This window comes from Gigantopelta aegis, chromosome 4 (assembly GCF_016097555.1).
Source record: "Gigantopelta aegis isolate Gae_Host chromosome 4, Gae_host_genome, whole genome shotgun sequence".
Lineage (NCBI taxonomy): Eukaryota > Metazoa > Mollusca > Gastropoda > Neomphalida > Peltospiridae > Gigantopelta > Gigantopelta aegis.
In genome coordinates this window covers 14,226,516-14,243,922 of record NC_054702.1, presented here as the reverse complement: position 1 = coordinate 14,243,922, position 17,407 = coordinate 14,226,516, and the positions used below count along the sequence as shown (strand labels likewise).

Here is a 17,407-nt window from a genome sequence, read left to right as displayed (position 1 = left end):
AAGCCTTTTGTTGGATATGTATACATGTATTTGTTTCTGTGAATCTTTCCATTCATTCATTAGTCCATTCATGCATTATTGATTATTTTAGTTTTTGTATTTTTTGTCATGAAGATTTTTCATGTCCTTTTTGTACATTCTTTATGTTTCAATTACTTTGTTATTTTTGAATTGATTTTGTTTGGTCATTCTTATGTTAATATTTTTCAGTACCAGTTAAATTGCCCAGTTATCCAGTCAAACGAAAGGTATAAGTATTGTGTTACAGCCGAGATATATTCAGGATTTAATTGCCAAAAAGCTAATTTGAAAATAAAATAAATACAGTGTCACATCAAAAACTTTTGTTTTATTATGTTTGGCTAGCTGAAACTTCAATTTGATTTTCTAACCATATTGTTTACCATGCAAATTGCAAATGTTTTGACCCCAGCTTAAATCCTGTAGATTTTATATTTTTGTGATCTTAAGAAAAATGCACATTGAGTATCTGTTTTATACAAAGTCATATATACTTTATACTAGGGATGGAATCATTCGGGTTTTAATTTTTTTTATTTGATTTTCAATATTTGATCCATGGTTCGATTTATTTGTGATACTTTACCCAAGTACTTGGAAGTGGTACAAGTAAGCCAGCTATCATACATACATTTTAACAAACTATTTTAAGAGCAAGACACTTTATTTTTAATGGTTATTTGCAAAATAATTGTAAATATAAAATTATATCTTGACTGGAAAAACAAGAAGCATTTTTACTGTGCTGTAAATTCATGGGTTCGGTACAGGATCCGAATGGGACCTAAGGTCACCATCGCCCGTGCAAACATGTCAGATGTAAGTGACTTGAGTGCTGTGATTGGCTGAAATACTTTACTGGCTATTGGGATTACCATCAAGCTGCTGAAACATTAAAACAAATTATAATGAAAAAAATTAAAAAATCAAAAATCAAAATAAACCACAGAACGCAAAATTGCAAAAACTACAGTTAAGAAAATGTCTATGGCAAAAAAACATGCCATTGAAAAAAAACTGAATTTAGTCCAAGGCAAAAAAGTGCTGTGGAGAACTAAAAGCTCCACGGCATTGCCAATTGCCATGGGCAACTGCAGGGGTTGAAATTGGAAAACGGTGGATCGAACTGTGGGCCTAAAACCACAGTCTTTGTGAACAGCTATTAATCATCCATTCTTAGTTTATACTAACTGGATTGTTAATATTTTAGTATATAGCTGGGCTACATTACAGAACCGTTAATTTTTCATGAAAGACATGATTATATAGCCCAATTACTTCAGTTACTTGTAACTATATAAAATAACACCATGAATTTAAAATACACTACTAATTTACCCTTGTGAAATACACATGCTAGGTAGACAGAAACAGGAAAACATTTGATAATACTGAGAACAGACTATAGAAAATTTATATTAATTAGCAATAATACTTGTTGCTTACTGTAACCCTACATTTATAGAACTCAACATTGAGCCTGAGATTAGCATAACAATACAAATACTCCTCATATGTCTATGTATAGTACACATCAGTACCTAAATATGATAGCATCATCTTACCCCTCAGTAGGCTCACTATGGCACTGGGCCCCGTTCCACAAAGTGATCTTAGCGCTAAGATTAGCATAGGTGTATAACTACCGTACATATTTAAGGTGATCTTAGCGGGGCACTGAAGTACTAATTTAGGCTTGTAACTACAGGTTGACACATCAGGAACTGGATAATTAAAAAAAAAAAAAATTTTCTATATGTTGACACAACTAACACAAACCAGCAACAATATAAAGTAACTCCAGGGGAGCTGTCATGGACACAAAACCACTAGTTTTCACACTGATATTTTGCCTGGAATTCTCATCGATTAAAATGGAGGATGATATATTGTAATGCTCATGATCTTGATGTTAATATTGCAAATGAAGATGTTTATGACCTTCAAGGGATATGTTAATATTGCAAAGAGTAAAGTTCACAACCTAAAAAGTATGTTTACATTGAAAGTAGTAAAACTTATTACCTTAAAGGGATGGTTATTAATGTTTTACAGACACACAATTAAGTTCATGAACAAGAAAGAATAAGTTTATGTTTTTGACAAATAATTATGTTGATATGCTTAAAATTATATGTTTATGTTGCAGATAAATAGTGAAGCTGTTGAACTGTCCAATGTGGACGAACCTCCAAAACAGTTCACAGGAAGTGTTGCAGTCCTGCCAGAGAAAGTGCTAAACAGTGAGCCTGGAACGGTGGTCACATACAGAGGTATCCCACACGTGTGGTATTCGGCACAAACTCGGCAGGAGTGCTACAATTTATGTCGAAAGGCAACTCTGATTGATTGCGACTACTACATCTTACTTGATGACGAGGATCGCTGTATTATGATGGAGGATGATTACGGTGATTGTAAGTACTGATCAGGCTTTTAATATGCTACAGTTTTTATGTGTATCATAAGTTAATTTACATTATGATTTGTTAAACTCCAATTTTAATATGCATAGTGACTTGTTGAAGTCAAGTGTTAATGTGAATCACAACTTCTTTTTATGCATATAGGCAGAGAGAAGTGGAGAAAGAAAAGTGATCTTTCCCTAGCAAAAAAAAACAACACATTTCTTCCCCCAGTTACATTTTGATGTCATAAACAGTGCTTCACTATAGGCGGTTAATTTTCATTACGATTTGTTAAAACTCCAATTTTAATGTGCGTAACGATTGTTTAAACTCAAGTTTTAAAATATGTATTATGACTAGTTAAAACTTCAGTTTTACTGTGCGTAGTGACTTATTGAATTCAAGTTTTAATGTGCATCACAACTTATTAAACTCTAGTTTTAATATGCATTATAACTAGTTAAACTTTAGTTTTAATGTACATTATGACTTGTTAAACTCTTGAAACTGCCCTCAGACCTATAACAAGGCCAATATGAAAAACCCCATTTAATAACATAATATTGTATAGGAGATATGTTAAGCCTTTTGTTGGATGTATATACAGTCAGACCTCATTACAGCGACCATGTTCGTCCCTGGGTCACTTTGTCGTTATATCGAAATTGTCGTTCTGTCGAAATTGCCCTTATAAAAATGTGTTTTATTTAATGACACCACTAGAGCTCATTGACTTTTTAATCATCGGCTATAGGGTGTTAATAGTAGCAAGGGATATTTTATATGCACCATCCCACAGACAGGATAGCAGATACCACTTCATTTAATATACGTCGTGCGCTGGCTGGAATGAGAAATGGATGGAATGAAGGGACGGATCATAGACCCATTATTAAATACTAAGTTTATTATTATTAATCAAGGCACATTTACTGACAATCTAATTGATTGGTACTTACTTTGTTTACAAAATGTCATAAAACTAGTAGACTTGATTTTTCGAAGTTAATCCTTTAATTGAATGAGACTAAAGACTTATTTTCAAAAGCAATACATGTGTATGTCTACAGATTTAGCCGATATCCGTAACTAGGACATCATGTCACACTTTCAGCTCGCGATAAATCAAGGATGACAAACGGCTGTGTGTACTGCCAACATGCTACAGCATCTGGGATTATGTAATGTTGTAAAGAGGTGTTTTCAGACGTCAGATGCACGTTTGTTCCCAATTTGCTCTGTTGGTGTCTGAAGGTGTGAATTCCGGTGTAATGAACAGAATGTAATGAACATTGGTGTATGTTTGTTTCCGACAATTTGTGGTCGGATGGTGTAAATGTCATAGTAACGACGGTCATGGTAATGAGGTCTGACTGTACATGTATTTGTGTTTCTGTGAATCTTTCCATTTATTCATTAGTCCATACATGCATCACTAATCATTTTGTTTTTGTATTTTTGTTTTGGTCGAGAAGAATTTTGATATGACCTTTTTGTGCATTTTTCATTGATTACTGCTTGTGTTTTAATTACTTTGTTATTTTTTAATTAATTTTGTTTGGTCATTCTTATGTTAATATTTTGCAGTACCAGTTAAATTGCCAAGTTATCCAGTCAAACGAAAGGTATAATCATTGTGTTACAGCCGAGATATATTCAGGGTTTAAGCTGTCATTCATCAAATCACCAAAGTTGAATTGGGCGAATATATTTCGTAATTAAATTGCCAGAAAGCTAATTTGAAAATAAAATAAATACCAATATGTTTGGCTCCTTGAAACTTGAAATTCATTACAGATTTTATTACCAAGTTTATCAAATGACAAATGTTTTGACTCCAGCTTAAATCCTGTATATTTTTGTGTTATTGAAAACAATGGATTTTAGATACCGTATCTGTTTTATACAAAGTCAAATATACTTTTTACTAACTGAATTATTAATATTTTTGTACATAGCTGCATGGGCTTTATGACAGTACAGAACAGTTGATTTAGAGCCTAATTACACACAAGTTACTTCCAATTATATAAAATGGCACAATGAGCATTGCAACACTGATATATTATTCCATTGCATGTATCTTAATGAGAAACAAAATATCACCACGAATATAAAGTATAGTATTAATTTACCTGTGTGAAATACAAATTCTAGGTTGACACAAACAGGAAAAGATTTGATAATACTAAGAACAGATTATAGAAAATTTACATTAATTAGCAATATTACTTGTTGCTTACTGTAGCCCTGCATTTATGTATAGAGGCTATTTCATGGTGTTTTTTTAATACAATTTTTATGTCAATGAGTGATATGTGAAAACCATATTTTCACACATCACGAGTTGACATAAAAATCGTATTCGAAAAAACACCATGAAATAGGCTATTTATTATATACATATTTCCTAATTTTTAATAATATCTTTCACTTTTTGTTAATATCTTTTGCTTATCCTATCGAAAACACGTAGCGCCAAGATATAGTTCTTTCGATGGAACTTTCCCAGAAAATTTACTTGACCATAGACTTTTTAAAAGAAATTTGAATAAAATTTATTTTTATTTAATTATTAAATTAACATTTATTTAATAATAGTGCTGTGCAAACATATCTGACAAGGCGATCCTCCAAAAAACCTCACAAAAACACATCCAATCAAACACCGCTAAATTCTTACACTTATACTCAATGACAGTACATTGTGTCATCACTATTTAGCTTCGTATTCAATTCGTTTTAGATATTTTATTGTAATTGCACTTAATATCCTTTTTTTTTATAGGTACAGTGTTTAAATTACATTTGATTTTTTTTCAAATATGATAAGATGCATTGGTAATCATCAAACTTAAATACGAAGAAATGAGACAAAGGGAGATAATTTAATCATGCACTTTTACAAAAAAGTAAATATGATTTCTTTATTTTCACTGTAGCTAAAATACAGTGAAAATATGACTTTTTACATGATATCACTTTTATAGTTGCTGTGGATCTATATATTTCATTGCTATGTATATTATAAATATATATATAGAACTCAACATTCAGTGTGAGATTAGCATAACAATATAAATACATGTACTACTATATGTAGTATACGTCAGCACCTAAATATGATAGCATCATCTTACCCCTCAGCTGCCTCACTGTGGCACTGTAGTACCAATTTAGGCTTGTAACTACCAGGGATGTCATTAATAGGTGGCACCTGGCAATTTTTTGCCAGGTATTGAACTTCCAAGAAACAATGGTTTTTCGCCTTTCGATGAGTACACTCCACATTTTCGCAAAGCCATATTTTAAAAATCTTCTCCTCAATTTTTAGAAATGCTATTTATAATTGAATAGTCTTCATGTATAATATTATGTAAAAGTCAGTAGATGTTTTTATCCTTTATTAAAATTGTGAATTTTATTAGTGTTGCTACTCCATTTAAGCGAGATGGACTACTCCACCATTGCGATTTGCCGCTCTGCTCTCATTTTTTACCGCCCTCTTTATTTATTTGTGCCCCTTTTTATTTTCCTGAATCATACTAGTTTACAGTACCCAGCTCTGCTACATTGTATTCAAAATGCACACTTTTTTCACACACTGAAAAACAATCGATGAGTCTGCAGACTGAACATCAAAGAAATCAAGCTGTAGTGTTATGTAATTTAAAAGTATTTTTAACAGCCTCTATTGTGTCCCATAACAGTATACATTTTTTGTTTAATACATCGATAAAAGTTATATTTTGTTTTAGCAATGAAAACATTTTATTTTTATCGTTTCGGCAATCTCTGACTGAGAAAAGACTTATATGGTGCCAAATGTATCACTTGATCAGAACGATCTTTCTGTCTTTTGTGTCACTAACTCTCGTCAGATATTTTGACCTCAATTGCAGATTTAATAGGTCGTAACTCATGATTTTTACTTCTTTCATTTGTTTATTCAGAAATTCCTAATAAAATATTAGACACCTTTGATTTTGTTAGGGATATCAGCTCTTACACTAACAACAGAAGTGGTAGTGTTCATCATTAAAATCATTTATCTTGGTTGCCAATTAATATATACACCGCCTTTATAAAATCAAAACTACCGTATTTTCCCATGTATTATGCGCACCGGTGTATAATGCGCACCCCACACTTTGAACGTTTATTCCAAGAAAAAAAACATGAACCACAATATAATGCGCACCGTTTTTTTAAACCACAAAATCGACAGTGAATGCAAGATGTACCGTTTTCCCCATCACGAAAGAAGCGGTATATATTCAAGAAACCAAGAAACAAAACTTAAGTTAGGTATTTGAGTACATAGACCTACATGTCACATTAAACAAAGGCTAGTACTTGCGTACTTACATGTCACAGACTCACACATGCATAAATCAAAACAAAGTTATATACCCCATACACTGTAAATGACTAATAAATATATGAAAACAAAAATATAGCATATTACATTTCATTCTCGTGGCTAACGTGAATGCGCGAGATTTCTAAATTTATAATAGTGTGGTATATTTCCGGTTTTCCAGAAATGGCCGAATTAAATCTCATGGAAATTAAAAATATTTACGGTCCAGTTTTGTAATTTTTGTGCACTTTTTGGCAAGGTATGGATACTTTTGTAGATTTATTTTGCATTTATTACAACCATCACAAGTGAAAAGTGATTTTTAAGAAGGTTTTGGTGTTTCGTTGTGATGAACACTGTCAATAACCTGTAAAGTACTGTAAACTACCGATCGGCGATTTTTCATGGGTAATCGCTGGACATTTTTAAAAGATATTTTTTCTATTGCTATGTATAGTGCGCACCCCCATTTTTAACCTGTATTTTCTGGAAAAAAAGTGCGCATAATACACGGGAAAATACGGTACTTTTATGGTCTAGTGATATTAATGCGATCGATTAATTCGAAGAAGATAGAAATAAAAAGAATTGAAAAATGTAATCCCACAGTTATGGGATCACTTACAAAAAATCTGTGTTAGTTTTCAGATATATTGAAATCTTTATTTAAATAAAATGAAAACTTTGATTGGTTCACCAAAACTGTTATCGTTTTGATGCTTAAAAGCATATGTTTATGTTGCAGACAATTATTGAAGCTGATGAACTGTTCAGTGTGGACGAACCTCCAAAACAGTTCACAGGAAAAGTTGAAGACCTCCCATCGAAAGTGTTAAACAGTAAGCCTGGAACGGTGGTCACATACAGAGGTATCCCACATGTGTGGTATACGGCGCGAACTCATCAAGAGTGTTACAGGTTATGCAGCACAGCATCTGTGATTGATTGCGACTACTACATCTTACTTGCCGACGAGGATCGCTGTGTTATGATGGAGGATGATTATGGTAATCATATGTACTGATCAGGCTTTTAATATGCTGCATTTTTTATGTGAATCAAGTTAATTTACATTATAATTTGTTAAAACTCCAAGGGGCGAGACGTAGCCCAGTGATAAAGCGCTTGCTTGATGCACAGTCGGTTAGGAATTGATCCCTGTCAATGGGCTCATTAGGCTATTTTTCGTTCCAGCCAGGGCACACAACTGGTATATCAACGGCCATGGTATGTGCTATCCTGTTAATGGGATGATGCATATAAAAGATCCCTTGCTGCTAATCGAAAAGAGTTGCTCATGAAGTGGTGACAGTGGGTATCCTCTCTCAATGTCTGTGTGGTCCTTAACCATATGTCCGACGCCATATAACTGTAAATAAAATGTGGAGTGCATCATTAAATAAAACATTTCCTTCCTTCCAGTTAAACTCCAATTTTAATGTGCGTCACAATTGTTTAAACTCAAGTTTTAAAATATGTATTATGACTAGTTAGTTAAACTCTAGTTTTACTGCGCATAGTGACTTGTTGAACTCAAGTTTTAATGTGAATCACAACTTGTTAAACTCCAATTTTAATATGCATTATGACTAGTTAAACTTTAGTTTTAATGTACATTATGACTTGTTAAACTCTTGAAACTACCCTCAGACCTATAACAAGCCCATATATGAAAACCCCCATTTAATAACATAATATTGTATAGGAGATACATTAGGCTTTTATTGGATGTATATACATGTATTTGTGTTTCTGTGAATCTAGCCATTCATTCATTAGTCCATTCATGCATTATTGATGATTTTTGTTTTTGTATTTTTGTTTAGGTCATGAAGATTTTTGATTGTCCTTTTTATACATTCTTTATTGATTACTGCTTGTGTTAATTTTTGAATTGATTTTGTTTGGTCATTCTTATGTTAATATTTTGCAGTACCAGTTAAATTGCCCAGTTATCCAGTCAAACGAAAGGTATAATTATTGTGTTACAGCCGAGATATATTCAGGGTTTAAGCTGTCATTCATCAAATCACCAAAGTTGAATTGGGTGAATATATTTCGTAATTAAATTGCCAGAAAGCTAATTTGAAAATAAAATAAATACCTTAGTTTTATTATATTATGTTTGGCTACCTGAAACTTGAATTTGATTACAGATTTTCTGACCAAGTTTATCAAATGGTAAATGTTTTGACTCCAGCTTAAATCCTCTATATTTTTGTGTTCTTAAAAACAATGGATTTTAGGTATCTGTATTATACAAAGTAAGATATAGAGGATACTCCCCAAGTATAATTTATCAGCACGAGTTGATAAAAGTATGAAATCCGCTGCTGAGGATTTTATACTTTTATCAATGAGTGCTGATAAATTATGATATCACAAGACATGAGGGGGGTATTCTTTTTATCATCCATTATCATTCTTTTCATTTGCGACAGTTGTAAACAATGTCATTAATGTGGGTTGAATGTCAGCGGTAGACTCATTAACTAGCAGACGGCGGTGGCGTGATGTCACTAATGGTGGGTTTAGCACTGAAACAAACACAGTGACGTAACAAAACATTGTCTTGTGATTAAAATTTGACCAATCAAGATTATAAGAAGCGGATATCGCAAATTATAGTGCCAGCGATATCTCCTACAAAAGCCTTTAATGGATGATAAAACTTTTTACTAACTGGATTGTTAATATATTTTTGTACGTAGCTTCACGACAGTACAGAACAGTTGATTTACAGCCTAATTACTCAAGTTACTTCCAGTTAAATATAAAATGACACTATGAACATTGCAACACTGATATATATATTAACCCATTGCAGGTATCTTAATGAGAAACAAAATAATACCATGAATTTAAAATACACTACTAATTTAGCCTTGTGAAATACAAATGCTAGGTTGACACAAACAGGAAAACATTTGATAACACTGAGAACAGACTACAAAAAATTTAATTAGCAATATTATTTACTGCTTACTGTAACCCTGCATTTATAGAACTCAACATTGAGCCTGAGATTAGCATAACAATACAAATACTACCTATGTATATATAGTATACGTCAGCACCTAAATATGATAGCATCATCTTACCCCTCAGCTGCCTCACTGTGGCACTGAAGTACCAATTTAGGCTTGTAACTACCAAGGATGTTATTAATAGGTGGCACCCAGCGTTTTTTTGCCAGGTATCGAACTTCCAATAAACAATGATTCCTGGCCTTTCGATGAGCAAAGTCAGCATTTGTCGCAAAGCTATGTTTAAAAAATATCCTCTACTTTCAGAAATGCTATTTATAATTGAATAGTCTTCATATATATGTAAAAGTCAGTAGATGATTTTATCCTTTATTAAAATTGTGAATTTTATTAATTTTATTAGTGTTGCTGCTCCATTTACGTGAGACGATATTGTGTTTTTCCGCTATACTCTCATTTTTTACTGCCCTCTTTATTTATCAGTGCCTCTCTTTATTTTCCCACATCATACTAGTTTACAGCACCCAGCTTTGTTATTTCAAAATGCATACTTTTTGCACACACTGGAAAAAAAATCAATGAGACTGCACACTGAACATCAAAGAAAACAAGCTGTGGTGTGTATGGAAATGCAACTAATGAAACACTTACAATAGTTAGCTTTATGTAATTTAACAGTATTTTTTTAACAGCCTCTATTGTGTCACTTACCAGTATCCATTTTTTAAAAATAAAAACAATAAAAGTTATAATTTATGTGAGCAATGAAAACTTTTTATTTTTATCGTTTCGGCAACCTCCGACTGAAAAAAAGACGTATATGGCGCCAAATGTATCACATGATCAGAACGTTAATTCTGTTTCTTGTGTCCACTGACTCCCGTCAGATATTTTGACCTCAACTTGCAGATTTAATGGGACTTAACTCATGAATTTTACTTTCTGTCATTTGTTTCTTCAGAAATTCCTAATAAAAATATTAGAAACCTTTTATTTTGTTAAGGATATCCCCTCTTACACTAACAACAGAAGTGGCAGTGTTCATTATTAAAATCATTTACCTTGGGTCCCAAATAATATATACACTGCCTTTAAAAAACTAAACTACTTTTATCAGCTAGCGATATCAATGCGATTGATTCATTCAAAGAAGATAGAAATAAAAAGAACACAAAAATGTTATCCCACATTAGGGCATCACTTACAAACAAATCTTTATTATTTTTCAGATATATTGAAATCTTATAATATTAAAACTTTGATTGATTCACCAAAATGATTATCTTCTTGATGCTTAAAAGGACATGTTTATGTTGCAGATAAATAGTGAAGCTAATGAACTGTTTATTGTGGACGAACCTCCAAAACAGTTCACAGGAACCGTTGCAGTCCTGCCAGAGATATTGCTAAACAGTAAGCCTGGAATGGTGGTCACATACAGAGGTATCCCACACGTGTGGTATACGGCACAAACTCGGCAGGAGTGTTACAATTTATGTCGAAAGACAACTCTGATTGATTGCGACTACTACATCTTACTTGATGACGAGGATCGCTGTATTATGATGGAGGATGATTACGGTGATTGTAAGTACTGATCAGGCTTTTAATATGCTACAGTTTTTATGTGTATCATAAGTTAATTGGCATTACGATATGTTATACTCCAATTTTACTGTGCGTAGTGACTTGTTGAACTCAAGTTTTAATGTGCATCACCACTTTTTATTACCCATATGGGCAGAGAGAAGTGGGGGGAAAAAAGGTGATCTTTCCCTAGGGAAAGAATAATTTTTTTTCTTCCCCTATATATGTTTTGACGTCATAAACAGTGCTTCACTATAGGCGGTTAATTGTGTGTAAGAATAGTTTCCATTGTGGAAGTAATGTCAACAACTAACTTATGTCATAAGCGATACGTATGTCACAGATATGACACAACGTTCTTAACTTGCAAACTTATTTTTAACAACAGTATCTTTCGAAAATCTTCCATCAGATGATAAATATTGAAAATGGGTAATAAATAGAATACCCAACTCGCTATGAGGCAATGCCGTTTATCTTGAACGGGTGAATTGATGTTGTCCTTCGATTGCCAAAGGCTCGGGAAGAACAACATCAATTCACTCATGCAAGATAAACGATATTGCCTCATAGCTCGTTAAGTATTCTCTAATTAAACTCCAGTTTTAATATGTATTATGACTAGTTAAACTTCAGTTTTAATGTACATGACTTGTTGAACTCAAGTTTTAATGTACATCACAACTTATTAAAATCCAGTTTTAATATGCATTATGACTAGTTAAACTTCAGTTTTAATGTACATGACTTGTTATGGGAGTGTCAACCACACTCACTAAATTAAAAAAAAAAATTGTTTGTTTAACAACACCATGCACTAGAGCACATTGATTTATTAATCATTGGCTGTTGGATATCAGACATTTGGTAGTGTTAGAGAGGAAACCCACTACATTTTTCCAGTAGTAGGAAGGGATCTTTTATATGAACTATCCCTCAGACAGGATAGCACATAATAAGGCCTTTGATATACTAGTTGCAGTGCACTGACTGGAACAAGAAATATCCCAATGGGCACACCGACGGGGATCGATCCTGTACTGACCGTGCTTCAAGCGAGCGATTTAGGATTGGACTATATAATCCGCCCCACGCTGTCTATAAGTTGTTATCAGTGATGTTATTAAAAATAGGAGTAACAGGTGTATTTGAAACTATAGGTAGCTGTTACAGTCTGCTATGGATGACCGAGACGAGTTGATACCGAAACCTAACAATGACACAATTTCATTGGTTTATCTTAAATATTAACACCATACTTTTAACTACCATCTAATATTAACCAATCAGGGACAGTCTTTCAGGGTGTAAACCACTAAATCAAATCCCATATACGACAATAGTAACATGTGGCTAAAACTCCTACCTGCAGCATATCAATGAATATATACACCACAGATATAAATACTACCACCCCTCACCCTTAAAGTGAATAACAAACAATTCGGGGTGAAGCTGTTCATTTCAAAGATAACGGGTAGCGTCTTTGACTACCTTAGTTCCGCAAAAAATTTGAGTACTTTTTTTTTTTACTTTACAGGTACACCATACATGTTTCAAGCACAAGGCTACTTGACACAGTTATACTAGATGTAATAAAATGGCACACATTTTTTTCTACAGATGAAACTAATTTGTTTTATGACAAACACACTCACATTTATCACCAATGACAATGTGGTATTAACTGCTCTATCAAACGTAAGGTGCACCTCGAACTTTGACCCAGCTGGAAGTTATTTGGTTATAATTACAAAATTTCTGCTGTTATATGATTTACTCTATTCTGATTGGATGACGTTGTAGAAAAACTTAAGGTTATCCTTCGATAAACCTCAGAAAATAACGTCATTATGTCAGCTGGTACATCTTTATGTAAAACAGGTCACGGAAAGGACGCTAGAAGCTGATTTATATGTATTTTAACTAAATATGGTGTGTTCAGCCACTTTTGCATAAATTTTAGAAATGGGTGGTGGGCTAAACTGTAGCTAGCGAAGTTTATGAGTGAACATATCAAGGGAAGAATGTTGGAAACTGATTTATGAATTATGTATAGTTTTAACTAAATAAGTTGTTGTGAATTTATTGATGTATAACAGTCATAAATTTAGTACAAAATAATCTTCGCTATGCTACACGATTTTATACAATTTGTGGCTGTTATAAATCGATAAATTCACAATAAAATGACAAACAATTCTTATTAGTACTACCTTCAAAAACATATCACAAAGTTATCAACATGCACAAATTATGTAAATATACCAACATTTGGTCGCTTGGGAAGCATGTATTCTTTGTAATTCCATATCAGGCAAACTTTTATTAAATAGGTGGTGAAAAATTGCTGGCAGCTGCCTATTAATGACATCCTTGGTTATGGGGTAAGGGAAAAGATATTATTTGGGAGGGGTCTTAGTCCCCATGCCCCACCCACAGCTATTCCAATGTCTTGATTGTGATTGGCTGACAAACTAGCATTTGAATAAATGTTTTTTAACCAAATTGCTAATACATGTAGTTTAGTTGTCTGGCTTAATTAAACTCTTGTTAATTCTCATGTTTATATTTTGTAGTGCCAGTTAAAATAAAAGTAATACATGTACCAAGACGAAGACCAAGAACTACAACCACACCGCCACCACCTCCTCCACCACCACCAACTACAACACCAGCTCCAATAATAAAGATCGTTCACGTTCAGTCGAAGAGTAATGATCTAACTGAACTCAAATTAATGGTAAGTTTTTAACTTGTAACTGCAGCTGACTTCCCGTCCTGTAAAATCTTTACTACAGTGTAATAAAATATACAAACACAACTACACCTTGTGTGTTTTCACTGGCAGCTCATATCGTCAACTGCTACCGACATTCAATGCACAAAACTCATCGCCGTTTTTTAAGATGAAATATAGCCAAGATTGCAGCCTTAATGCATGCTTTTAAAAGAAATTGGCATGATTTGACCGAATCTACCATTGTAATAGCAATTATATTTAAAAAAATTATTTTGTCAAAATCTGTAATGTTTCTGTAGAGGGGATAATTATCCATGATCATGGGAAAATGGATTTGAATCACACAATTCAGTAACTGAATAATAGTTTCTGGCACTCATCATTTTGTGGGGGTGGGTCATAGCCCAGTGGTAAAATGTTTGCTTGATGCGCGGTCGGTCTGGGATCGACCCCTGTCGGTGGACCCATTGGGCTATTTCTCGCTCCAGCCAGTGCACCATGACTGGTATATCAAAGGCTGTGGTATGTGTTATCCTGTCTGTGGGATGGTGCATATAAAAGATCCCTTGCTGTTAATCGAAAAGAGTAGCCCATGAAGTGGCGACAGCGGGTTTTTTCTCTCAATATCTGTGTGGTCCTTAACCATATGTCCGATGCCATATGTCATTTTGTAGATGGTGTTTCTGACATGAGTCTCAAGAAAATCAATCCTTGGAATGAGCTTTAACAAGCTCTGACAATTGATTTTCTTGAGATGAGTGTCAGAAAGACGATCTACAAAAGGATGAGTGCCAGAAATATTTTCTAGTTCAATGATACTTATAATTTTACTATTATGTTTATAAAATTCACTGAATTGTATTTTGGTACAGTGATGTCACATTCTTTCTCTCAGCTGATAAATATTATGTCATGCAGGAATGCATGCAGTGATAACATGTTATGTGAAGTCATGTACTACCTTTGAGTATGGAATGATGTAATGAACAGGTAGCAATGGCCATCTACTGCCTAAAGGGCGAGACCAATTAACCAATGAAAACTGTGCATTACTGTCTAGGGGACGTGTGCTTGACTCAAAGTATTTTAGGAGGGATATTAACGAAATATTTTGTAATTTAATTTTTGAAAGGAAGTCAGTTTGGATAAATGTTAAATGAAGATTGTTGTCAAAGCTAAGAGCTAAGTTTACATGGCAGCACAACTACATTTGTCTGTTTAATTCTACCTTATTACAGATAGAAAAAGTTCAAGATAAATTCAGAACTGCCGTGGAATCACTGCATGATAACAAGCAGACCCATGACACTATTGTGGAAGGACTAAAGGCTAAACAAAACATTGTTCAAAACACCATAAGTGTTCTGTCGGACAAAGTCAAGAACATGAACAAAGTGAATCATCGCTTGGTTGATAAGATCAATGTAATGGACAGCAAGCAGCAGACTCTAGGTGAACGGGTGAAAAACATGGCTGGCTATGAGCAGCAGATAGCCGGTGCTGTGGCTAATGTCGACAAGAAGGTCACAAATATAGACGGCGATCTAAATGCCATCAAACTAGCCAATGAAAAGGTGTCGAGACAGCTGAGTGGTGAAGAGGCGGCCAACCCCGAATTTAACCGGCAGATTATTGCTCTGCGGAGACAGATGATAGATTTGATGTCAAGAGTGGAAGTAAGTGTCATGGGGATTCTATAATTCCCGTAACTGAATAAAACACGATTATCAAAATATCTCTCCTAAATGTATATCTATTAGATCTCTCTGTAACAGGTGGTCAAACCCTAGTATGGCTCGTCTAGGTATGATCAGAGATACAATCTTATATAAAGTATATATTATTATAGCAAACACAACAAAAACACAATACACTTTGGAATCTGTATTAATCTACGCTGACAAATGTACAGCCGTAGTAGTTAAGTAATAACAACAATAATAACAACCCAGAACTGATCACTTAATTAGTTAATCTCTAGGTGTCTAGTTACACAATATGCGAATCACTTCACCGTTACACCACACCCACACGTGTGATAATTGAGAAACGCTTCCAGGAGAAGTTAATTAATAAAGGAATTACAACACCATTCCTAACTGGTTAATTTTTAATTAACCCTTACTACTCGTTCAGTAACATGTGATAATTTAGGAACGCTTCCAGGGGAACTTAATTAATAAAGGAATTACAGCTCTATTCCTAACGGGTTAATTTTTAATTAACCCTTAACTACTCTTTCAGTAATCTTGTAACACAGAATTAATACTGGTACCTATCACAATAAAGACAATAACCTACAGTTTACCTAGGTCCTCTAGGATGACTGGCTAAGCTTTATATTACCAAATACTCATATAATGTTAGAACAAAAAGTCTACGATTTACTTCGTCAGATGACCGAAGACACTGTCTAAAGAATATTGGTATTAATACAGTATCAAAATATTTAAAGTCACATCAATCACATCAAGGTTATACACAGAGCAGAAATTATATTTTTACCAGTCCAAACGGACAACGTTCCCCCTGGACGCCTTCCAAATGTTTCTCCTCGATATCTCTAAAACACTAGCTATTTATTATAAATCAGGATTTTGCCTGGGGGTACAAGGCGGTACCTCACGTATCATCTCATATTCTACCTCTACTAGAGTCGGTATATTTCTCTCTGATCGTCAGTCTGGCTGTCGCCAACCGCGAGCAATCTCCTGGCCATAAACAGCACTACCGGAGATATTACATAACTACTAGCCACATGGCCTCCGCACCTGGCTGGGTGTGTATTAGGCGTACCGATCGAGGACCATCGCGCAGAAGTATTATGTAACAAGTTGCCCCTCTGGGCTTAAGTGCAATGAAACTGCACACGGCCCTCTAACACAAGTAAAATCGCCACAGGCGAAAACAAATTAAGAGCATGTACCGTCACACACCCCCACCTCAAAAAGGATATTTCCTCTACTCTAGGAATAGGGAAATATACTACATTAAAACAAAAATGGTGCGTTAACCGACGCATACAGGCATTTATAACACATGTAATAATAAGGTGACTACCAGTAATCACACTGAGTCTCTGAGTCCCTGGTATACAAATAAAATATATATAAACAAAACAGAATTAAAGAATGTCAACACATTATCATAACGTTCAACTTCGGGACAGGGCATCAGCGATTACATTGGATGTGCCCTTGATATGTTCAATGGTAATTGGGTATTCTTGCAGAAGAAGACTCCATCTCAAACTCTCTGGTTGGAGGCTTTCATTAGAATGGTTCAGTCCGTCTTCGTC

General features: G+C 34.1%; 1 protein-coding gene across 5 annotated transcripts in view; it reads left to right on the top strand.

The window, feature by feature from the left end:
* LOC121372686 (FK506-binding protein 5-like) overlaps positions 1-17,407 on the top strand; it is a 55,955-nt gene that overhangs the window by 19,793 nt on the left and 18,755 nt on the right. For 2 of the 5 annotated variants that reach the window (XM_041499139.1, XM_041499138.1), the window contains exons 9-16: positions 211-248; positions 2,171-2,438; positions 4,017-4,054; positions 7,538-7,799; positions 8,726-8,763; positions 11,099-11,366; positions 13,946-14,109; positions 15,348-15,785. In XM_041499139.1, coding sequence (XP_041355073.1) covers positions 211-248; positions 2,171-2,438; positions 4,017-4,054; positions 7,538-7,799; positions 8,726-8,763; positions 11,099-11,366; positions 13,946-14,109; positions 15,348-15,785 — 1,514 coding nt within the window. The remainder of the gene's footprint in view (positions 1-210; positions 249-2,170; positions 2,439-4,016; positions 4,055-7,537; positions 7,800-8,725; positions 8,764-11,098; positions 11,367-13,945; positions 14,110-15,347; positions 15,786-17,407) is intronic. The other 3 variants (XM_041499140.1, XM_041499142.1, XM_041499141.1) reach the window with 3 other exon arrangements.